This window comes from Propithecus coquereli, unplaced genomic scaffold (genome assembly GCF_000956105.1).
Source record: "Propithecus coquereli isolate 6110/MARCELLA unplaced genomic scaffold, Pcoq_1.0 Scaffold560, whole genome shotgun sequence".
In the NCBI taxonomy this organism is placed as follows: domain Eukaryota; kingdom Metazoa; phylum Chordata; class Mammalia; order Primates; family Indriidae; genus Propithecus; species Propithecus coquereli.
Window position 1 is genome coordinate 887,400 of NW_012151508.1, and position 25,901 is coordinate 913,300.

Here is a 25,901-nt window from a genome sequence, read left to right on the forward strand (position 1 = left end):
CGAACTCCTTGTTCTACTCTTTCCCCCTTCTCACTACTGTACTTGACTAGTCTTTAAAAAAAACAAAAATAAAAAAAACTCCACGGGGAAAAAAATCAAGCAATTCAACTAGAAAGGGAATAAATAGGAAGAGACATTTACTAAAGAGGATTTATGAATGACAAATAAGATGTTCGACCTCATTAGTCATTAGGAAAATGCAAATTATGACCACGATGAGCCATTGCTACATATCTATCAGAACAGCTAAAATAAAAAATAGTGACAAAACGAAATGTTGGCAAGGATGAAGAGAAACTGGATCTCTCAAACACTGCTGGTACGAATTTAAGATGGTACAGCCCCTCTGGGAAAAAGTTAGGCAGTTTCTTTAAAAACTAAACATACACTTACCATACAACTGATCAATTGGACTTTTGGACATTTCTTTCAGAGAAACAAAAACTTATGTCCACACACACACACACACAAAAAACTGTACACAAGTGTTCATAGCAGCTTTATTTGTAATATCCAAAAACTTGAAACAACCTAAATGTCCTGCAACAGGTGAATGATCAAACAAACTGTGGCACATCCATATCATGGAACACTAGTCAGCAATACAAAGGAACCACTGATACATAATGACTTGGATGGGGGTCAAAAGCATTATACTCCCTGAAATAGGCCAACCTCAAAATAGTACATAATTCAAACAGCACATCAATATGGAAAATAAAAATAAAGTTTTTTTAATTACATGTTGAATAATTTCAGTTTCCTAACATTCTTGAAATTAAAATTAAAATGGAGATTTTAATTCTTGAAATTAAAATGGAGAACAGATTAGTGGTTGCCAGGGTCAGGGTGGGGGCTTGGGGGTGGATGTGACCACTGGGACAGCACAGGGAGCTCTCTGTGCTGAGGCAGCGGTTCTGATCTCGGCTGCAGCAGTGGTTACACAGATGTCATGTGAAAAAATGACAGAGAGCCATAGACACACACTGTACCAAGGCCACTGTCCTGGTTTGATGTTGTACTATGGTTGTATAAGATGTAGCCATTGAGGGAAACTGGGTAAAGGGTACAAGGGACCTCTCTGTACTATTATTTTTGCAATTTCCTGTAAATCTAGAATTATTTCAAAATTAAGCTTCTTAAAAATCAAAAAAAAGGTAACAGATGACAACGACATACCATGCAAACACTAATCAAAGAAAGCTGGTGTAGTTTTACTGAAGTTAGACCAAATAAGCCTTCACAGAAGAAACTGGAGATAAAGTGGGACAGTAAATGACAATAAAAGGTCAATCCAACAGAAGTTGATTATTCTAAATCTGCATCATCTACTAACATAACCTAAAAAATATATAAAGCAAAAACTGGTATAATTAAAGGAAGGAGACACATGCACAGTGATGTTTAGAAATTAATGAAGTCTCTCAGTAACTAATAAGCAAACCATGAATAGTGATATAGAAGATTTGAACTAGACAATTAACAAATATGACTTCACTAACATACAGAGCAAGACACTCAACAACTGAAAAATACAAATTATTTTCAAATACACAAAATTCACTATAAATTGTCCATATTATGAACCATAAAGCAAGTCTCAACACCTTACAAAGACTGAAATTAAAAAAATATATACATAAGTATGTTCTCTGGTCACCAAGGAAGATACTAACTAATTAAAAAAAGATAACTAGAAAAACCCATGTTTGGAAATTAGGCAACACAGTTCTAAATCAAATGTGAATTAAAGTAGAAATGATAACAGAAGTTAGAAAATATTTTGAACGTTATGATTATGAAATACCATATGTAAATGCATCTATTATTAGAAAGGGAAAAGGTAGAATATAGGTGACCTGAGCATTCATCTTAAAGAAAAGCAGATTAAAGTCAAAAAATGTAAGAGAGAAGGTAAAGACCAGAAATCAAAAAAATGGGGCGCAAACGCCCTGAGAGACACTGCATCACTTATGTAGTATTCCACAACGTTAAACCTGAGTCTGATAAGTGAGGAAACATCAAACAAAACAAATCTAAAATATTCTATAAAATAATTGTCATTATTCTTCAAAAATGTCAATGGAATGAAAGACAAACACTAAACTATTCTAGATTAGAGGAGGCTAAACAGGTGTGCCACCTAAATGCGAGGTGACCACACCCAGTGCCACAGAAACAAAGAACGTTACTGGAAAAATAGACAACACCGAATATAAACTTAAAGTAGATATAAACTATCAATGTCAAATTTCCTGAATCTGATAACTGTACTATAGCTATATAAGAAAATACCTTTTCCTTAAGAAATACATACTGAAGAATTAAGATGTAAAGAGGAATAAAGTAATCAACCTAGTCTGAAATGATTAAGAAAAATCATAGGAAGCTATAGAAAGAATGATAAAATAAATGTGTCGAAATGTTAAAAAAAAAAATTGGTGAATCTGAGTAAAAGGTATACAAGGAGTTCTCTGTACAGTTCTTGTAACTTTCCTGTAAGTTTGAATTTTTTTTTTTTTTGAGACAAGAGTCTCACTGTGTTGCCCGGGCTAGAGTGCCGTGGCGTCAGCCTAGCTCACAGTAACCTCAAACTCCTGGGCTCTAGCGATCCTCCTGCCTCAGCCTCCCGAGTAGCTGGGACTACAGGCATGCACCACCATGCCAGGCTAATTTTTTCTATATATTTTTAGTTGTCCGATTAATTTCTTTCTATTTTTAGTAGAGACGGGGTCTCGCTCTTGCTCAGGCTGGTCTCGAACTCCTGAGCTCAAACAATCCACCCGCCTCGGCCTCCCAGAGTGCTAGGATTACAGGTGTGAGCCACCGCGCCCGGCCTGTAAGTTTGAATTTATTTGAAGATAAAAGTTTAAAAGAAAATAGACAAAAAATAAGACAACACCAGAAGCTGGCTCTTTGAAAAAAATAAAACTGATAATCTCCTATCAAGATTAATTTTTAAAGATACATGAATACTAATATCAGGAATTTTTAAAAAGTGCCATCACTACAGATCTCATACAGTAGCTAGATCACAAGAAGATACTATGAATAAACTTTATGCCAACGTAAATTTGAAAACAGATAAATCCCTTGAAAACACAAACCATCATAAATGACAAAAAACAAAGTCTGAAGTCTTATATCTGTTACAAAATAAATTCCATAATTAATTGTATCCACAAAGAATACACCAGGAATGTTAGAATATTGGCTACTTAACCCAGAAAATGTTTTAAATAAGCCATAGACCCGTATCATTAATTAATAACACAAGTCAGCAATTTTTAAAACATTGTTTAACCAGGAAAGTCTTTCTTCATATGAAGCTTACAGTACATAAAGATAAAGACAGCTTTACTTTGACTGAAAGCTGAATGGGGAAGGATGAACCTAAATCTTGCTCAGCCTCATACCCATATTCCACGTTGCGAATTTTGAAGGGACTGCAGAGAACTCAATGTGCATACCACCTCACCAGCTGACCCAGAAATCAAATTAGTTACATAAACATCTTTCTGTTAAACTTCTAAAGAGATAATGAAAAGGATGATGAAATAAGATACTTTTCAACAAGTATTTATCTTTCTTCTATGGATAAAAAGATATAAATTCATAATGGCTACAAAGGTATGGACTATAAACCTTGAACAGCACAAAGACTATAAAAGCTGTAATTTATCTGACATCTTCTGCTCAAGTCCTGCGGCATCACTTGGTTGCAACCTATTCCTGCCTACCCCTGCGGCGGGCAAGGTGTCTCAGATGTATGTGCCAGACGCTAGCCAAAAGTGAATCGTACCAGTTTATCTCAACCACCAGGAAACTTGTTTGAAATATAAGGACTTCTTGTCTTGGTATTTTGCTGATTAAATTAACAGAAGGATTTTATTCCAGGTCAAAGCATTAAAGGTGGTGAATAATACACATAACTACAGTGTTATTAAATTGCATTTTATGGGCCCCTATCTTTTTTTTTGGATGAGAAAGGCACATCATAAATGTTGATACAGTGACCAGAATTAATTCTACCATGCATTAACTATAAAATCACTAATTTTTTCCAGCATTTAACCATTAAAACTTCTCACATAATATAATGACTTTGGCTTTCCCTTCCTTTCAGATTAGTATTGTTTGGTTTTACTTAATGTTATCAATACTCTCCATGATATCACTTGCACAGTGTCTTCTTGCGCTTTTACATCTCTATGTAGCAACATATCTAATAAGTATTACCACACTGGAATCTAAGCCTGTAGAAACCCTAGCACACGAGGAAATGAGGCATCAGTGGATAACGAACCTGGCACAGAGGAGTCTCCACCCACCGCAGACAAACCACTCCAGTCCTCCTCTTCTCTGCGTCACCCTAGCTCGCGGCAGCGTGTGGTAATCACTCTCGTCGTTCTCAAAGCCTTCTTCAGACATCATCAGTGGCATCTCATCCAAATGGGCAGACTCATCTTCCAGCTGGTACCTAGTTAAAGGTGAGAGTGGAGTGCTGAGACAGGCCAAGCAGCCTTCTCTTACAGTGTAAGTGCTTCATCTAGGACAACATCTCCCTGCCCTGATATTACTAACCACGCGTTCTTTTCCTCAAACTAACCTGCCTTCAGCTGAGGCCAACCATTAATAAATTAATAAGTAACACTGCAGAGAGATGCTACTTTGTTTTGCAAAAACCTAAACTGGGTGAGGTAAATGGGTAAGGAAAAGGCTGCCCAAGGAGGCCTGCCTTAGCTAAAGAGGCCTCAATCACCCACGCTAGGAGAGTAACCCTCAAAGCACCTTTCCTGGGGATGCGCAGCTCGACAGCACAACCAATACTACCTAATTCAGTAAGAGGAAAGAAAAAACCCCATCGTCTGAAATGTTACTGTCAGCAAAAAAATACCCCTCCAAGTAATGTCTAAACACTCTATGTTACACAACTTCACAGTCATCTAGCAAAGCTCTAAAGTGACTTTTCACAATATGTTGTTGTCTATATACCCAAAGGTATGAACACTGTCCCTTGGTTTGTTGTCAGAGTTGATATACAGAGGAATGATGCTATGACCCATTTATTGTCTGCTATTCCCTTCACTAGAACTTTCCCTTCAACAACCAGCACTCTTTCAGAGCTCAACACTCCTCTCCTGATTCCAAAAAACAGGCACCCTATCCTCAACACCATTCATCTTATCTTTCCTCAATCACAAACATAATTTATCTTTAAAAAATGAACACTTACCTTTCAGAGAACAATTTGTCACAAACTATAACGGTGATTCAACAAGCGCTATCTTACTTAATTTTACATCAAGCATTTGTGGTAGGTATTGTCTCGATGTAAAAACAAGAAAGCAGACTTCTGGGTTCCTGTGGGACAACGGCAGTCACTTAGGCTGAAATCTCTCCTCACAGTCTCTAAACTCCATGTAGAAGACAAAACCAACCAGAACCAACAACTAAACATAACCAAGGAACAGAGAACAGACAATCCTTAATTTACATGTCAAGAGGGAAATAAGCGTTCCAAACAACAGAGCCAGTCCCAGATCATAGCCAGGTAGCCTGCGGGGAGCAGGACAAGGGCGTTAGTAGCACAGAACACAAGACAAAAATCACAGCCAGGACATCTGCCCCGAGGGCCAAAAGTCTGAGATTTCAGCACTGGTTCCTGGCAGTCTGAATGAAGGCAGGCAGCAGAGCAAGGCAGCCTTGCAGCTGGCTAGGAAAGCATCACTGTCTGGACTGGAGCCCACCGGAGAAGAAGGACGCAGCCCTTGGAAGGCCTGGTGGTGAGGGGAGTTCTTCAGAAACAACAGATGAAGAAACAGAGGAATCAAACACATAAGCGGGCAATTCTAACACACTCTGCGGAAGTGCAATTTAGAGATGGATCAGTATTATGGAAGACTTCTTCTTTTTTCTTGTTAAGAGGGTACCTACAGCGAGTCTCCAAGAACTCCGGCATGTGGTTCTTACTGCCTGGAAGACTCAGAGACAAGCACATCATGAAAACTATGGACAGGACCCACAGGCCAAAAGGCACGACAGACGTGGGAGTAACTTACACAGGTGCACGTACACAACGGCTAGGTGCACTCATGTCACAGGCAATAGGACAATGTTTCTGATTATCACCTGGTATTCTTTCATCCCTATTAATTCTTCTTCCATGCAGACCTCCAACCAATGAGGCAGACAGGCACACTGTTCCAAGAGAAGGGCAGCTTGGCTTCAGGCATCTAAAATAGGCTCGTGAAGCCCAAATCAGAGTCCTGTCAGAGCCAAGACTCCATGTGCCCTACACACAGGATGCAGAGAACACTCCTGAAAAGAGACCCTCCCTTTCCAGCCCCAGCACTAGCCAAAGGGCTCCGACAAGGCAGTGTTTCTCTGCTTTTTCTCCTCTGTTGGTCTCTCCAGGCAGTGTAGGGAGGACAGAGAAGATACGATCCTCGTTCTCTCTTTTCCCTCACAACCCGGCCCCAAGATCTGCCCCCATGATGTGGACCTTAGCAACACAGGGCCTAAACTCTGAGGGAAAACCCTGACTTTCAAGCATAAAACTTAGAAGACACTCCTGGAAGTTGGAGATGTAGGATAAATCACAGTGGAGAGAGCTGCACAAGGGACTATTATTTTGACATTTCTTTATAATTTTTTTTTCTTTTGTACAGATAGGGTCTTGCTCTGTTCCCCAGGCTGGATGCAGTGGCGTCATCATGGCTCACTGTAACCTCCAACTCCTGGGCTCAAGGGATCCTTCTGTCTCAGCCTTCCAGGTAGCTAGGACTGAAAGTATACGCCACCACACCAGCTAATTGTTGTATTTTTTGTAGAAACGGAGTCTGTGCTGCCCGGGCTGGCCTCAAACTCTTGGTCTCAAGCGATCCTCCTGCCTCGGTCTCCCAAAGTGCTGGGATTACAAGCATGAGCCACTGTACCTGGCCTATTTTGACATTTCTTGAGAAAGAGAAAAACCTTTCATCTGAGCAGCATGAGCCCCTTCACATTATGAGAACCAGAAAGGCATTTAAATTGTCACAGCAGGCTCATCTCACTCCCCTAGAGCTAAATGATTACCTCTTGAAGGCACCTGCTATCTGAGTGCTAGCCTAACTTACACCAATTAGCCATAAAATGCCATACACCCTGTAGTTCAACAAGGTACGCCAATCACTAGCCGGTGTTCTTTCTGTAAACCAATGGGAATTCCTGATGAGCAACTTCTGTAATCACCCACTCTCCTGATTTGTCCTTTTTTCCTTTAAAAACTTGAGCCTCTCTTTTGCTCTCCTGAGAACTCCCTAAGGCAATGTACAAGGGAGGCCTCAAGCTTTGCATTTTCATAAACTCTCTTTAAACTAGATTCTGATCTTTTTGATCATTTTAGGTTGACATTCCATGTTTACAATTTCTTACAAAGAACAGTGGGGAAAAAGTATTCAAGGGAAAAAAATCTGAAGACCAAAATAGGCGTCTTCTATCTGTTGTTTCTTGAACCCACAGCTTCTCCGCCTTTTTTCCTGCCATTTTCTCTAACACTGATCATCTGGACACTTGTCATCTTCATCATCATTACTTACTATCTTCTTTCTCTCGATCTCATCATTCCCACAAGCCAACATTTGGGAAATGAAGGCGTTAAGAAGGTGGGACAATGATGAACGACTCCAGATAATCAAGGCTGGGAAGAGACCAACACGGCTAGAAGGATTTCCACTCTGCTCTGAATTTTAAAGGAGGAAACTTCAGACCTTAAAATATATTTTCCATAGCATATAATGAGCTTTATACCTGCAGTTAGCGATCATTTTAGTTCTTCAGGGAATTGTGTGTATGTGAATATTGGGGTGTAGAAAATAATTCCCCAAAATAAGGCATTTCAGCATGCTGAGTGCTTTGAAAATTCAAAGGCCTCAGAAAGGAGCCTCAGAACCAAGGTCTCCCAGTCTCTGACCTTTCCCCGCCTCCCTGTCTCCCTTATCCTCTTTCAAGAAGCACCAAGGACTCTCTGGAATTTCCTCATCAGACTAAGAAACCTTCTTTCCAAAAGAAATTCAAGTGTCTTAAGACTCCATCCTTAGGCATCTCATCAAATAACCAGTAAAGACCAACCAGAGAGAGACCGCAGTGTCACCGCAGACATTCATCTGCTCTTCTGAAGTAGGCAGCTGAAATAAATAGACTTAGCACTCCGAGCACAGGCAACAGCTGGAGACTTCTGCACTGGAAGGTAATTTAGATACCCAGAGCACACCTGTTACTCTGCCGGACCAGATCCTCTTTCTCCAAGCTCCTTATCCCCACATCACCCCGGAGAGACAGCTGTGTTCTTCCATGGGGAGCTCAAATCCTGCCTTGGTTGGTCAGGGATAGGCACCCGAACCAACCAAGTCGAGCTAGTGTCCGTCACAAAAATTCCGTAACTGGAGTTGAGGACAAGGAGGCAGAGGCCCTGGAGCTAAGGGGAGCTGTCCAGTCCTAAAGAACCACTGGAGGCCTGCACCACTACACAGAGGGAGAAGGGGAAAGGCAGTCTCTGAGAGATGAAAATGAGATTAAATGAGGAGGAGATTGAATATTAATAAATGAGCTACTTTCTGGACTAAAGAAAATATTTGGTTTTTAAAGCTGAAACCAACAAGAAGGGAAGACAGAGAGAAGATAAAAACAAAACTATAGGAAGTAGGAAAGCAACTGGGTGGATGGATGGCAGGTAACTAAGCAGATCCAAGAAAGTGGAGCCTGAAATGAGCAGTGAGGAGCCCCGAGACCCGGGCTGATGTGCCCGCAGAATCCTCCAAGGGCTCAGGAGCCAGCAGCACACGATACCTCTAGAAGTGGGTATGAAGGGATATTAAAGTAAGAATTGGGCCGCGCATCGTGGCTCACACTTGTAATCCCAGCACTCTGGGAGGCCGAGGCGGGAGGATCACTTGAGTTCCAGAATTTCAGACCAGCCTGGGTAAGATCAAGACCCTGTTTCTACCAAAAATAGAAAAATTAGCCGGGTGTGGTAGCACACGCCTGTAATCACAGCTACTCTGGAGGCTGAGGCAGGAAGATTGCTTGAGCCCAGGAGTTTGAGGTTGCAGTGAGCTGTCACGATGCCACTGCACTCTAGCCAGGGCGACAGAGCGAGACTCCACGGCCAAAAAAAGTAAATAAATAAGAATTGATTGAAAGCTACTTAAGAAACAACTAGGCCAGGTGCGTTTGCTCAGGCCTGTAATCCCAGCACTTTGGGAGGCTGAGGCGGGAGAATGGCTTGAGGCCAGGAGTTCCACAACAGCCCGAGCAAGAGCGAGACCCCGTCTCTACTGAAAATAGAAAAATTAGCCAGGCGCGGTGAAGTGTGCCCGTAGTCCCAGCTACTCGGGAGGCTGAGGCAGCACTGGAGCCCAGGAGTTTGAGGTTGCAGTGAGCTAGGATGACGCCACTGCACTCTACCCCAGTTGACAGAGTAAGACTTTGTCTCAAAAAAAATAGATCCTTAGACTGCCTCCCACTCCACCAAATAGGCAACTGCCCCTCCCCTGACCCAGAGAACAAGAAAAGTTCACCTCTGGGAAAGAGAGTACAAGAGAAATAGAGCCAAGAGGACACAGCGGAGAGCAAGCTAACCAAAGCCAGGACAACAGCAACAGCACGCCAAGCATGCAGCCACCTCAGTCTCCTTGCTGGTTAAGGGCTCCCTGCTAAGAGGCGGAAGATGACATGGGAGAGCAGGAGGAGCCAGCTGCAAACATTTCCTAAAGGCTAAGACTGTATCAGGCATTAGTTTAAGCACTTCACATATATCCATTTAATTTCTAGTTTAAGACAATTAATATAGGAAATTTTTATTTTAAAAAAGAATAAAAGCTCAAATGTCCACAGACAGATGAACTAATAAGTAAAATGTGATAATACAAGAGAACATCATTCAGCCTTAAAAGGAAAGAAACTCTGACACATACAACACAATCCTTGAAAACAGTTATGTTTAGTGCAACAAGACAGACACAAAAAAGACACATATTGTATGATTCCACTTATATAAGGTGCTAGACTAGTCAAATTCAGAGACAGAAACCAAAAAAAGTGGTTGCCCAGGACTGGGGGAAGTAGATAATGGGGAGTTAGTGTTCAATGGGTACAGAGTTTCAGTTTGGGAAGATGGAAAGTTCTGGAAATGGATGGTGGTGATGGCTACACAGCAATGTCAATGAATTTAATGCCACTGAATTGTGCACTTAAAAATGGTTAAAATGGTAAATTTTATGTTATATACTGTATATTTTAACACAATTTTTTAAAAACAAAGGAAAAAATTAAGAATGTCTATAAATATTGTTAATGACACTGTGCTCCACCCATCACCGACCTCATCGTCAGCAGCCCGGCTAACGTCTACGCTGGTGTTCTGCGCGCGCTCTCTCACCCTCCCACGGCTGCAGTGGTTAGTACCGTGCACTAAGAGATGCTTGTCCTAGAAAAGCCTGAGCAAAAGGGCAAGTCCATGCACAGTGTCAATCACTTGAGGAATAAGTTTGTCACTAAGGCCAAAAAGCAGAAAGGAAAAGAACTGCTAAGGGCTTCCTCAGCTAAGAAGTCATGGGGAACGCACCAGAGCAATGATAACAGCCGACCAAAACAGAGTGAGCACTCACTAGGGACAGACACTAGGCCAGGTACTTCGGACGTCTGTACTCTGCATCATCAAAGACGACTTTAAACCAAATGAGACACTGGGGAAATATTTGCAGCGTATTACAGAGAAACTATTAATAATTCTTTATAAACAGTTCTTACAAATCAATAAAAAAGCAAACACTCTGAATGACAAATGAGCTAAAAACATTCACAAAGAAACACAGCTCTGCTTACAAAAAAACCTATGCTGAATCCCACTAGAAACACCCACCGCACTCTTACAGGAAACACGAGTGCCTCACCTGCGCCAGGCGCGTTCCCGAGCACTGAGCACACAGCGCTGCGCGAGCACGCAAGGCCATGCCCGGGTGTGAGGCCACGCGCTGATGGGATGAAGACCAGCAGCACAGAGTGTTGTCAAAGGGAGAAGGACAGGAAGGGAAGAGAGCAGGGTGATGAGCCTGGAAGCGAGGGAGGGGTCTTCCTCAGATCATCAGGGAGCCGGGTCCCAAGAAGGGACACCTGGAAGCAAAGCAGCCAGCCTTGGCAGGTCTGGGAAGTCTGGCTGACTGGCACAGACACCCTGGAGGAGCCAGGAGGGAGCGCGGGCAGGACACTGCCAGCCGGGGGAGGACACCAAATGCAGCCGGGAGAGGGCAGGGACAGGGGACAGAGCAACAGTTAAACAGGAAGGAGTTTAACTTAGGTTTCAAACCGGGAAATAATTTTTAGTTTTGAAAAGGACTTTTAAAATATGTACATTCAAACAAGAGAACATGTCTTGCTTATCAAATGGAAAAAAATTCTTAACACTCACTTATTTTCACCCCTCTTTTGAACACCCTACCCCCCCAATCAAAATGATACTCATTTTAGTGTCTCCATGGAACCCCCTACAAACGACTCTGACACCATCACAGAACACCAATATGCAAGTTACACTTTAAATGATTTAGGCAAAAAACTACATGATCTGTGAGGTAACAGGCCTAAAACAAATATTTTTCCCCTTGAAAGGTCCTTTTCTCTTACTTCTCTTTGTAAGATCACTTCTTTTAAAACAGTCAACTAGAAAATGAATATTTATACAAAATGCAATTAAAATTCAAAACACCACCTAAATATAATACACAAAATGTGATTTTCGTCTTTTTCATTAAGTTCTTTTGGCGATTGTGTCGAATTGTAGCAAAAGTCACAATCTTACCAAGTTTATTGCTGGAAAACTAGTACAATGAGTGCTGAAGAAAAATGAATATAAGAAACATCATGTTTAAACCCGACTTCAGAAATGGAGCCTTTGAACTGGAGAGCAATTTATTCCATTTCCAAAGCAATTTCCTATTGTACTGAAAATTTTACCTCAGTATTTAAAAACAGTAAGACGATGAATAATGGATTTTTTTCAGAGACAGGATAAGCACAGAATCTTAAGTGTCTTTGTTGCCTGGTGTCATACACACTTAATTGGTTTGTCACTCAAGAAAAATCAACGTTTCCAGCAATTAAGTATAATTCTGGAAACATATTTTTAAAACGAGTAAAAACAATGTGAACAAAGACGACACAACGAATGATACCAAACCCAAGAGTACTGCCATGCTAAGGAACGAGGACAGCTATCTGAACTGCTGCCAAAGGTTTAAAAAAATTAGGAACTTTCAACCAAACGCTCAAGGACTGGAAGGCACATAATATACATGCACCTAAGTAAAAGCAGATCAATAACTTGCTTAAAACTCACATTTTATCTTGAAGTATCTAACAGCCTTAGTGTTTCCATTTTGATGAGACACATTTCTGAGAAACCAATTGGTATTAAAGTGAGAAACACATTAAAAACATGCCTACTGCTCAAACTCCCTTTAAGAAAAACAAACATTTTCCCCCTGCCTGCATGTTAATAAAGCAGAAAAACAAAGCAACAAAACTCAGTGCTACAAAGAAATATGCATACTTCCTTCACCAAATACAGCCACCAAGTTCAACTGTGTCAATGATGAGTCATTGGTAAGCAGCAAACTATGAACTAATAAGAAATTGGGACTCTCCCTTCCACAAAAGCACAGCAGATAAACAGTGCTACAGTTTAAATGCTTTTGTCCCCTCCAAACTCATGGGTTGGAGCCTAACCCCACGCAACAGTGTCGGGAGGTGGAACCTGATGGGAACTGTTGGTCCTGAGGGCTCCGCTGCCATACGCATTTGTGCCATTATAAAAAGGGCCTATGGGAGTGGATTCACTCTCTCCTGCTCCTCCACCATGTGAGGACAACACAGCAAGACACTTGACCAGATGCCAGCACCTTAATGTTGGACTTCCCAGCTTCCAAAACTGTGAAAAATAAATTGCTGTTCTTTATAACTTACCTAGTCTCAGTTGTTCTGTTATAGCAGAATAAAACAGACTAAGACAAATGGTGAAACAGTCTTCTAAAAAATAGCAATAAATATGTAACATTAAAGGAATAGTTCCTGAAAAACATTCCTCAACCTTAGCAAAAACAAAAGGAAAACGAAACAGTCAGTCCCTTGAGCTGAGAAGTGATTTCCCCCTATGACTAATGATTTCTGAAATGCTCTGTAAGGAAACTGAATGCCAATGTCCTGAAAGAAGTAGTTACGCTGCTATACGTAAATTGAGACAAACTACCGAATTAGAGTTAATGGTACAATATCCAATACTATGAAAGGCAAATCCAGAAATTTACAGCTATCTGGCCAGTCAGCTCAGGACACATGGTCCAGGTGCCTAAACTGTGATGCTCCCTACTATCAACTCTATGTTCACGCTAATCCTGCCAGTTGTAGAAAAATTAAGTGAAACATTTCTATTTTGGCAGGTGTAAAAAAATTCTTATACTTGGGTAAACTACGGATCCCTTTTAAAGGAAATTCTTAAAGATCCCTAAGAAGATGTCTCTGATCCCAAGGAATCCTGAGCCTGGGCAATTAGATAAATACTGTCTTAAGAATCTGTACCTTAAAAACCAAGCTTTTTAACTGTGAACCACCACAACAAAGTTTCATTTCTACAACTAGTAAAATATGTATGAGACTATCATAATTGTAAAATTTTTAAGAGTCACAGAAAATTATGTGTAGACCATCAGAATGCGAAATCCAGCATTAAAAAAATCTGTGCTGTCTCTACCAAGAAATACTACTATTTTACAGATAATCAGACAATAGCCATCTGTTCTCAGAATGAGTCTCTTTTTAAATACTAAAATTTTAACTATTATAATATTGCAAATGCCTCTAGTCAGAGCCAATAGCCATACTGTTGGCAAAAGCAAAGAAAAAGTAGTAACAGACATAGATAAACAAAACAATAATGTCCAATGTCATTCATTCTTCATTAACTGCAGAGATAATTTGAATGATAGAGATATCACTTAAAACACAAAAATGAAAAATACCAAATTGACAAATACCTTACTTTTATCCAGATAGTCACAATTTACAAGAAATCAATGCCTCACATGACTTTGAAGGAAAAAAATGGTCTCAACATGTAACTGCATTCCTAGTGAACTATGAACTACTATATGTGGTACACATTATTTCATTTACCTAATGACACATGAAAACAGGACATCCTCACTCTTGATGATAATAAAAGCAATATGATACTGAATTTTTTAATGTTTATAATACTCAAATCACATCTAATTCTTCCCTTGAAAACTTCCAAAAACTACAAGCTCGATGATGAAAACTTTTTATACAAGTTGAAACAACTGACCAACATTATCTTTTAAATATGCTGTGTCCTAAACTGGTATGACTATAATGAAATACAAATAATTCCACTTCAAGAAAAACCTGAGAACCTTTAAAATACATTACTACAATTCCTCAGACATAAGAACAAAATGGCATTTTCATACAGTCAAGGAAGGAGCAAAGAAAAGCGAATATCAAAGCTGTTTTTCCAACAACTATTTAGCTTTCAATTGCCAATCTGGGCAGATCTAGGCCTCATAATATAAAATCTTGTTTTTAGGAAATATAATACATTAAATTACTTTTAAAAAAAATTTTTAGTTGCATTCTATTATACAGCACACATTTCTCAAAATAGAAATATTATAAAAATAATAATTTTGAAATACATTTTATTCACTTCACAATTTCAAAGTATGAAATTAGTGATTTGTTATACATTAAGTCAAAAATAAGCTTAAAAATAGTTAAAATGGTAAATTCTACATTAGCCAAATCCATAATAAAAGAAAATCCATAGATACAGGGGTTGGGGGGCGGGGAATGGAGAATGACGGGGTGGGGGTGGCAGCTAGAGGATCCCAGGTTTCTTTTGGAGACGAAGAGAACGTTCCAACATCGAATGTGGGGATGGCTGCATATGTCTATGAATATACTAGAAACACTGAACTGTACGTTTTAAATGTGTAACTTGTACAGCATACAAACTATATCAAAAAAGCAGTTAAAAAATAAACATGATTGTAAGATAAAAGAGTAAATAAAAAGTGGAAAAAAGAAAAACTGTAAACTGCCCCTCCCTTGAGTTCTAGACCAAGAGAAAGTAGACGTCCTTCTCCCTACTCCTCCCACTACACACGGCTAAAAACCCAGCATCACACACAAGGTGGAAGGGCATACACAAGGAAGAGGGCAAATCAGGCAAGGGCCCTGGACCCGAGGAATGACACAACAGTGAGTCCCAGTGTTTTCTCTCTGCCTCATACATTCCATGTTTCGTACTGGAAAGTCAGCAACCAGAAAACACAATGGACACAGACCAAAAACAGCCCCCAAGAAAAGCCTGATCTCTCTAGGCAAAGGCCTAGGAAAGGGGCAGCCTAGCAGGACAGAAAACTCTGAGACAGTAACTACTCTGCCCCATCCAAACATGACGGAAAAAGCACAGCCCCAGTTGTAAGGAGATGCCCTCCCCACTGCCCAGAGGGCGTGAGGGAAGGCCAAGGGGCAGTGCGGGGTGGCAGTTATCGCAGGGTGTGTGAAAAGGATGCCAGACCTTCACCCTGTTAAAGACACACTTCAAAAATTTAAAGATCTAATTGGCCTTTATGAGTGATGGGTGGATCAGGCAGCACTCCATCTGTGAAACGTACTCCAACAAGCTGAGCAGCAGAGGTGGGCTTTACAAGCAGAAAAGGCTAGAGAAAGCAGAAACAAGACACAAAACGTGCACTGGCCATTTCAAGGTTACCTTCCTTCTAGGGTTAAAGCAGAGGGGACTTTCTCATCATGCCGCCTCGGCTGGAGTGGGCCCCTTATGATTGGTTGCTGTCAATCTCCCATTCTTTGGAAAACTGGCCTGTCTGTAAGTTCAGTTTGATTAAGTAGCACCTAGCACAGGTGACTGCGTTCTGGCTTGGTCTGGTCTGTTGGGCCTGCTGCGGGAGCTAAGTTCAAAACAATGGCCTCCCGTAAATTTTACTCAACACCCCCAACCAGCAGTGATAAAGCAACCCTGCCAATCCCTGTCAGTGCCAGAGGAGGCCTCTCCGAGGTGGGAACTCTAACCACCTTCCAGAGGTAACAAGCCCCCATGCGATGCCAGGGGACGCCACAGGAGTGCAGTATCGAGGCACCACTCCCCTTTCCCAGCCAAGGCAGGGTCAGCAGAGACCAGCGGAGAGCCTCAAATCCCACCTAAGCCCAGCAGCAATGGGCCACCCCCTCCCCAGGTGTCAAGAGGGCTATGCAGAGAGCTGGCTTTTTACCCCATCTGGAACCCCCCACATTCCATTCCACTTCCACCACAAAGTAGCATCAGAGAAAGCCTGATAAAAGAAGATTTAAATAAGGTCCAGAGCCTGATAACATAACACCCAAAATGTACAGGATACACTTGAAAATCACTCATTATACCAAAAACCAGAAAAATCTCAACTTGAATGAGAAAAGACAATCAACCGATGTCAACATCAAAATGACACAGATATTGAAATTATCTGACAAAGAGTTTAAAACAGGCATCATAAAAATGTCTCAATGGGCCATTTACAAAGTCTCAGCAAAAACACAGCTAACTCATGAACAAGAATCAACTGGAAAATGCTGAAACTAAAAAACATAATAGATGGGCTCAACAGCAAAATAAAGGAGACAAGAGGAAAAAAAATCAGTGAACTTTAAGACAGAACAATAGAAACTGCCCAATCTGAACAGGAGACAGACTAAGAACCAACGAGCAGAAACTCAGATCCTCTGGGACTACGAGGCCCAGGTAACAGATGAGGCCCAGGTAACAGAAGCGGTGAAGGAGGGCGGAGCTCAGAGTGTATGTACTCAAACAAATAACACTAAAAACTTCTCAGATCTGACAAAAGACATAAACTTAAAGAGTCAAGAAGCCAGGCAAACCCCAAACAAGATAAACCTAAAGAAATTTATGCCAAGAGTCATAACAAACTACTGAAAACTAAAAGACAAAGAAAAAAGTGTGAAAGTAGTGAGAGAAAATGACACCTATTTCAAGAGGATAAACAACTCAGGCAACATCAGATTTCTCATCAGAAACCACGGAGGCCAGAAAGAAGTGGCGTAACATTTTTCAAGTGCTAAAAGAAAAGAACTGTCAACCCAAATTCTGTATCTGGTAAAACTATCCTTCAGGAAAGGAGGAGAAATAGTTCTCCATCATCTGAGGATGTCTGTAAGAGAATCTGATTCCAGCAGATCTACCCAAAAAGAATAGCTAGGGAATTCTTGAAACAGAATCAAGAAATTCTGGAAAATCAGGAAATAAGTAAACAAGAGAAAGGGTAAAAAAAAAAATATGGGTCAATAAATAGGCTTTCCTTCTCCTCTCAAATTTCCTAAATTATGCTTGAAGTATAAAGTAAAAAATTATAACACCATCTGATATGTGGCTCTAATTATAAGGGAAATATTTATATACTTTTACGTATGTAAACTTTACATATAATTTTACAAGAGAATCATATGACTAATGGAGGATAAAGGGACATAAAGAGGTAAAGATCTTACATTTTACTCAAACTGTTAAAATATCAACAATAGTATGCTGTGATGCGTTATGCATATACACTTCCTGGAGCTACCACTACTTAATATCTATACAAAGAGACATACTGAAAAACACTACAGATAAATAAAAATGGAGTTCTAAAAAATGTTCAAGTAACCAGTAAGAAGGCAGGAAAAAGAAAACAGAGAAACAAACAAAAAAATAAATAAAATAGTAGACACAAGCCCTAACATATCAAACATTACACTGACATAAATGTTCTAAATACAACCATCAAAAGACATATTGGCAGTGGATAAAAACTGAACCAACCAAATGCCAACTATAAGAAACTCAATTCATACATAAGTGGGTTGAAATTAAAAGGATGGAAAATTATATACCATGCAAACATTAATCAAAGGAAATCAAGAGTGGCTATATTAATGTCAGATAAAGTAGACTTAAGAGCAAAAAGTTACCAGAGACAGGGAACTACATAATGATAAAAGTGTCAATCCATCAAGAACACAGCAATCCCAAACGTGTCTGCACCAAACAACAGACGTGCAGACATGTGAAGCAAAATTTGATAAAACTCTTAAAGCTGGAGACAACAACCCACTCTTAGCAAATGATCGAACACTAGACAGTAGACAGGCAAGGCCTTAAGATTCAACAAGACCAGTAACTAACAAGTTCTAATCAACATTTCACAACACTACATCAAACAATAGCAGAATAAACATTCTTTTCAGGAGCCAGGTAATACTTACCAACATGTGCCATATCCTTGGCCATAAACAAACTGTTCCAAAATTAAGATAATTGAAATCATACAAAGTGTGTTCTCTGACCACAATGGAATCATGTAAAAAATTAGTAACAGAAAGATAACAGTAAATTCTTCAAACACTAAAAAACTGAACAACATACTTCTAAATCATCTATGGGTCAAAGAGGAAGTCTCTAAGGAAATCAAAATATTAAAATTTTGGGGACAAAGATAAATCAGTGCCAAGACAGAAATTTACAGCACTAAATTCTTACATTAAAAAAAAAAAAAGAAGTTTCCAACCAATAATCTAAGTTCCCACCTTAAGAAACAAGAAAAAGAGCAAAATAAACCTAAAGCAAGTAAGAGGAAGGAAAAAATAAAGAGTGGAAATTAATGAAAGTGAAAACAGAAAATTCTACAGAGAATAAGTAAAAGACGACTTTTTGAAAGGATGCAAACACAGCAAGACTGACAAAAAGAGTGGCAGCACAATCATGAATGGCTCAACGAAAGGACGAGAAGGGAACACTATGCACAACAACTCTACACACACAAATGCGGCAGCTTGTATAAAACGGACTAATTCCCCAAAGAACACAAACTATCACAACTCGTCCAATATGCAGCAGACCATCTGAATAGCCCAATAACTACTAAGAAACTGAATTCATAAATTTAAAACATCCAAAAGAGAAATCTCTAAGCCAAGATGGTTCCACTGGTAAATTCTACCAAACATTTAAAGAAGAAACAACACCAACTTTATAAACTGTGTTCCAAAAAGTAGAAAAGGAGGGAACACTTTCCAACTTATCTTAGGAGGCCAGGTATCTGATGTCATCCCACTATTTTCAGGAAATTTAGAGTCTAATGAGAAGATAAGCATTTACAGCGAAGTGTGATCTGTGCCAGGAGGGGAAACGGCCCTGTAGGTGCCTGGCAAGGGCATCTAATTCTATCCTGGCTGGGGCTGGAACAAAGGAAGGCATCAGGGTTGGGATTTTGACAACAGGAATGTAGTCACTGAAATATGGAGATCTGCATATAGGAAAGTGCTGGTATAAAAAAAAAAAATACATAAAATAAAAACCTAAAAATAAAAATATGGAGATCTGCAAATGCCAGAAGAAACATGGGTCCCATGTAACTGTCTCTGGGGTGAGAGGCTGGGGTAAGAGAGAATGGGTAAGTAGGATACAGTCACAATATCTTATCGTAAGCCTTTTAGTACCATTTAACTTTTAATACTGTATGTATATGTTACCACAGTAAAATAAAATCCAACTTGAAAAAATAATGCAGAAGCACAACTTCTGGTCCAGACAAAATGGCACAAACCATCTGTCCCTGCTCCTTCCCGGTCAGTCCAACTGTAAACCTGTCAATAAAGCCAGGGCCCACCAAAGGAGAGCTCTGAAAGGTGGTAAGATGGCAGCAGTGAAAGGAGGGTAGGCTGGAGGGACCCAAGACTAGAGGAACAACACAGTGGCACAGGAGCTCATGTGCTCCCACCCAGCAGAAAGCCGCACAGGCCCAAAGTTCTTAATCCTCAATTGAGCACAAGAAAGGAGCCCAGGAAGGCTCATCCCACCCCCTCTCCCCCATGGAGCAGGAGTACCACTACAACACCAGGAGAGCCCAGCACCACCAGCAAGAGACTGATAAGGAGCCAGGGGAAGGCTCCTTCCCCAGGGCCTGAGATGCACCTCTCCTGCCAGGGCATACTGGGGCACACAGGCAGCACCAGTGAGGGAAAAATCCCTTTTCCCCCTCCCCTCTGCAGCACCAGCAGAGACCAGGAAGAGCCCCAATGGTACCACATAAACCAAGCAGAGCAAAGATCACAGCACAAAGGCTTTGAAAACTAAACTGTCATTAGAACCACAGCCGACAAATGTAGGCCAGGACCTAATGGAATAAGTTTAACCAGGATAGCTGCACGCTAAAACGAAAGACAAAAATAGGACTTAGATTCTCCTGACATAACATACAAATGCCCAAGGTACAACTGGAAACCATTCATCGTATCGAGAGCTAGAATTCACAACTGAAATAGAAAATACAATCAAATGGCACCAATACTGAGATAAATACCGGAATTATATGACAAGCATTTTAAAGCAGCAGAAATAAAAATGTTTCAACAATGAATTACGAATTCTTCGGAAACAAACAGAAATTATAAAACTGAAAAATACAGTAATAGAAATAAAACATTACTGGACGGGATCAGTAGTAGAGCGGAGACAACAGTGCACAGAATTGGAGAACTTCCAGGGGTGGGGAATCTGCAACTTCCTTTTTTAAAAGGATTTGTTCTGTGAAATTTGAATTCAGTCAAAAGGCAGCACTCAGGGATCCAGAAGGCCACATGTTGGCCTCGAAGCTACAGGTTCCCCATAATCTGAACAATACATAGAAGAGACTGAGGGGGAAAGAAGAGCCCAAGAAAACTATGTAACACCAACATAAGATCCAACTTTTTTGTCACTGGAAATCCAAATGGAGAGGAAAAAGAGTGAGAACAAAAGAATAGCTGAAGAAATAATGGCTAAAAACTCCCTAAATTTGGTGAAAGACAAAAACCAACAGATTTGAGAAGCTTAATGAATACCAAATAAGATAAACCCAAAGAAATCCATGATAAGACACATCATAATTAAATTTCTGAAAACTAAAGACAAAGTAAAAACTTGAAAGCAGCCAGAGAGAAATGACACATTATCTATAGGGAACACCATTTGAGTGACAGCAGATTCCTAATCAGAAAGCATGGAGGAAAGCAGGAAGTAGCACAAGATTTTTCAAGTACTAAGAAAAGAGCTGTTAACCAAGCATTCTATATCCAACAAAACCATCCATCAGGAATGAAGGGAAAATAAAGACATTCGCAGAAGAAACAATTTTAATATTGGTTACACAAAGTTCTTTAAAGAGAAAGAAAACAATAAAGAGAGAATCTGCAACATCAAGAAGGAAGAATAGAAAGAGGAGAGACGGGTACATGCAATAGACTATCTTTATCATGAGTTTCACAAATCACATTCGATAACTGAAACGAAAATTATAACACACCATCTGAGCCTCAGAATATGATATTTAAAGTGGGAACCTAAATGAAAGTAGGGTTTCCACACTTTACTGGAAGTGGTAAAATACTGATACCAATACACCACGGTGGTGTATTGAGAGCAAACACTATGAAAACTATACAAAGACCTAAACTCAAAAAGACTGTACACATATCAAAAAAGTGTCCACATAACCCAAAAGGTGGGTAAGAAAAGAAAAACATAGGAATGAGAATCAAAAGGAACAGAAAACAGATAATAAAATGGCACATTTAAGTTCAAACGTATCAGTAATTATCTCAAATGTAAATGGTCTATCTACACTAATCGAAAGACAGAGATTGGTGGAGCGGTTAAAAAACATGACCCAACAAGAAATTCACTTCGAATTCAACAACATAGTTAGCTTGAAAGCTAACACCATGGAAACAATCCAAAAAACGGATGAGTGGCTAAATTAATCTAATAGAGAAGATTTCAAAGCAAAGAAAATTACCACAAACAAAGAACATTACAGTAACAATGAAAGGAACAATCGACCCAGAAGACGTAACGGTAACTAACAATAGAGGCTAAAATACATGAAGCAAAAACTGATAGAATTGCGCCGTGATGGAAACCTACTTTGAAACAGGTGGCATATTTCCAAATAATCGACTAAAACTAACCAGAGAATTTCGAAAGCAATTACTCTTACAGGTAACAGCGAGGAGGAAAGGAGAAATGGTAGCTCTGAGAACCCACTTCTGGCCAAGCACTGAAAAAGGGCACCTGACACAGTTCTCCTGTAATCCTCAACAAAGCCCTAAGAAAAAATATTACCCACCACTTCACAGATGAGCAAATTATGGCCTAGAGTTTAAATAAGTCACCTAAGATCAAACAGCTAGTAAGTAAACGAACCAAGAGGCAAATGAGCTCTATAACATAGCGGCTCTATGTTAGTCTCTCAAATAGCCAAAACCAGAAAACTCGAATTTTGAAACCACTGGATATTGAGTGAAATCTGTGTTTTTTTCTCCATGTATTAAAGTTCAATTGCTTGTGCAATTCCTCTGAAATAAAATAAAATTTCACAAACTACAAGAAGCAATACTGTTTTAAAGTTTCTTTTATAAAACATTCCTTTTCTCTGGGTGAGAAATATGAGCCAAATCCAACCTATGGCATGACACTTCCATCTTAAATAACAGCTCTGTACGTTTTAATTCTACCACTAAACCGTGGCCCCATTAATTAATTTAACCTTTCTGAATCTCCACTTCTTACTCCTAAAAGCAAAAGTTCTTGCCGGCAAAAAGCACTCTGTACATCCACGTCTGAAAGTGTACTGAGTACACGATCCAGATGTCTCCACTTCGCCTTTGTGGAAATGAGTCATTTCAAGGTGTAATTTCCAACCACTAATTAAAAGTTGTATGCGTCTTTACCACGCGCACGGCTGCGCAGGAAGTTTCGCACCCGATCACTCCCGAGACCGCGCAGCAACCCGACGGCGGCGCCCCTCGCTCGGGGGACTGGGGGAGCCGGGTGGCGGGAGCGGGGACGCGGAGAGCGGGCAGTGGGGAGCAGGGACGCGGGGTGCGGGACATGGGGTGTGGGACGCGGAGAGCGGGCAGTGGGGAGCAGGGACGCGGGGTGCGGGACGCGGAAAGCGAGCAGTGGGAGCCCGGACGCGGGGTGCGGGGCGTTACCTGCTGTGCCGGGCGGCCCGTGACCCGGGCCCCGCGGCGTTGTAGTAGGCCGCGCGTTTGCGGTTGGCTGCGGCCACCGCCGCGGCGCTGCGCACCGGGTACAGAGGGATCTGGTCCGCCATGCTCCGGCCGCCGCACCGGCTCCGCCTCGCTCGGCCGCCTTCCCCGCCTTCCGCCCTCCCCTCAGCACCGCCCGGCGGAGGCGCCGCCTGCGCGCGCTCCCCGCCCCCGCCAGGAGTCGACGCCCAATGACGTAACTGAGGGCCCAGGCCGTGGGGAGGCGTGGCGTCCGTAGCCTCGCCAAACGTCGGCGCCCGATGACGTCACGGAGGGGGCCGAAAGCGCAGCGCGGAAGGCGTCGTGTCCTGAGGTCCCGCCTTGCGGAGAGTCCCGGCAATGACGTCACGAGCGGAGAAGCCTGTGCGCAGGAGGCGTGGTATCCTAAGGCCTCGCCCCCGCTCCGCCGGAACCCGCTGTCGTTACTAAGCGGCGGAGGCGCGGAGACGGAGGCGCGCAGGGAGTAGTGCGCATGCGTCGCGGGCAGCGCGAGTGGGTGCCTCGTGTGCTTCTGGAGGGTGGCGTGTGTGGGGCGCGCGAGGCTCCGCGACTCCGCAGTGGAGGGCGGCGGCGGCGTCCCTGAGTTCCTGGCGCGCCGCCTGCGCCCGGCCAGCCCCGCTGGGTCCCTGTCACTCCCGCGTTCACCGCTCTGCACCCTGGAGCTGTGCGCTTGGAGCGGGTTGCGCGGGAACTTCCAAACTGGATGTTGCCTTCCCTTCCCGTTAAAACGTACTGTCCATTTTTAAAAAATTAGCGCATATTCCTAATTCGTTGCTCCTACTTTCCGAATGCCAGTGTGCTTCTTGGCTGCTTGATAGGTGACGTGAAAAACCACCACTCCATGGACACTGCCCTCAAAGGATACCAGTTACCTAATGATAAAATGAACTTCACTCATTCTTCCGTTCCCTCAGACTCATGCGGCAAATGACTCTGCGCACACCATCCCCTCACCCCACTCCACAACCGACGCCGCTCACACCGTCCCCTCACCCCCACTCCACAACCGACGCCGCTCACACCGCCCCCTCACCCCCACTCCACAACCGACGCTGCTCACACCGTCCCCTCACCCCCACTGGACAACTGACACTGCTCACACCGTCCCCTCACCCCCACTGGACAACTGCACACATCTCCTCACCCCTACTGGACAACTGACACTGTTCACACCCTCTCCTCACCCCTACTGGACAACTGACACTGTTCACACCATCTCTTCACCCCCACTGGACAACTGACACTGTTCACACCATCTCTTCACCCCTACTGGACAACTGACACTGTTCACACCATCTCTTCACCCCCACTGGACAACTGACACTGTTCACACCCTCTCCTCACCCCCACTGGACAACTGACACTGTTCACACCATCTCTTCACCCCTACTGGACAACTGACACTGTTCACACCATCTCTTCACCCCTACTGGACAACTGACACTGTTCACACCATCTCTTCACCCCTACTGGACAACTGACACTGTTCACACCATCTCTTCACCCCTACTGGACAACTGACACTGTTCACACCATCTCTTCACCCCCACTGGACAACTGACACTGTTCACACCATCTCTTCACCCCTACTGGACAACTGACACTGTTCACACCATCTCTTCACCCTTACTGGACAACTGACACTGTTCACACCCTCTCCTCACCCCTACTGGACAACTGACACTGTTCACACCATCTCTTCACCCCACTCAACTGACGGTGGTCACACCAGGTCCTCACCCGCACTCAACAACAGTCATTATTCACAGCCGGTACTTGTAATTTTTCCCTCCCATGATGACATTGAGACTAAATCTACCAGTTCTACTTTACTTACTCCATCTCTCTGGAAAATTCCTCTTTCACCACCTGCCCACTTCAGTAAATAATACTCATCTTTTTTCCTAATTCTGACCTCTCCTGGCTCCATTTCTGCATTGCTTCTTCAATTTAGAAGGATTTTGCACTTCAGTTGCTTGCAGAGGTCAGCAATAGGATTAATGGTGAATATGAACAGGACCAAGGCATGGTATCTGCCCTCCAGGTTGTCTGGTGACACAGGGAGACACATATGTTAACAGTTTATTGTCACTTAGGACACAATGAAATGCTTGCCATGACGTAAGTATAAAATTATATATGTTGGAATCTTACCAAGGAAAAGATGGCACAAAGTGTTAAACTGAAGAGTCTAATTAAGGGACTATTAACAGAGGTATGGGTGGGAATAAGAAAGCCAGATAGGTTTGATGAATTAACTGGGACAAGCAATGGTGGAAAACTGTTATCACCCCCAGGCCACAGAGATTGGATCAGGAAGTAGTGTCTGTCCTGAAAATGATCTATTCTGAATTGGAGCCCTGAAAACAAGGTCACCCCAAAGGGGGTGAGGCTATAGGGCAGGTGTAGGCAAACTTGCTGGATATAAAATCCACCTGCCATCTGTTTTTGTAAATAAAGTATTTTGGGGACACACCCATGCTAATTTGTTTACATATTATCTATGACTGCCTTTAAGCTATAATGTCAGAGTTAAGTAGAAACCATATAGCCTGCAAAGCCTGAAATATTTACCATCTGGTCCTTTGCAAAGAAAGTTTGCACACCCCTGTTATACAGGGATACAGCTGTCACCAAATCCTGGGGCAGGGGGTAGTATACGGGAGGCAACACAGTTATAGAATATTTCTATTATGGGAGAA

General features: G+C 41.9%; 1 protein-coding gene across 1 annotated transcript in view; it reads right to left on the reverse strand.

Moving 5' to 3' along the window:
* The window catches only part of ATP9B (ATPase, class II, type 9B), a 244,986-nt gene extending 221,603 nt beyond the window's left edge, over positions 1–23,383 (reverse strand). The window contains exons 1-2 of the mRNA XM_012657822.1: positions 23,143–23,383; positions 4,307–4,480 (exon numbers count right to left, since the gene is read on the reverse strand). Coding sequence (XP_012513276.1) covers positions 4,307–4,480; positions 23,143–23,264 — 296 coding nt within the window. The 5' untranslated portion in view covers positions 23,265–23,383. The remainder of the gene's footprint in view (positions 1–4,306; positions 4,481–23,142) is intronic.
* Positions 23,384–25,901: the final 2,518 nt, after the last annotated feature.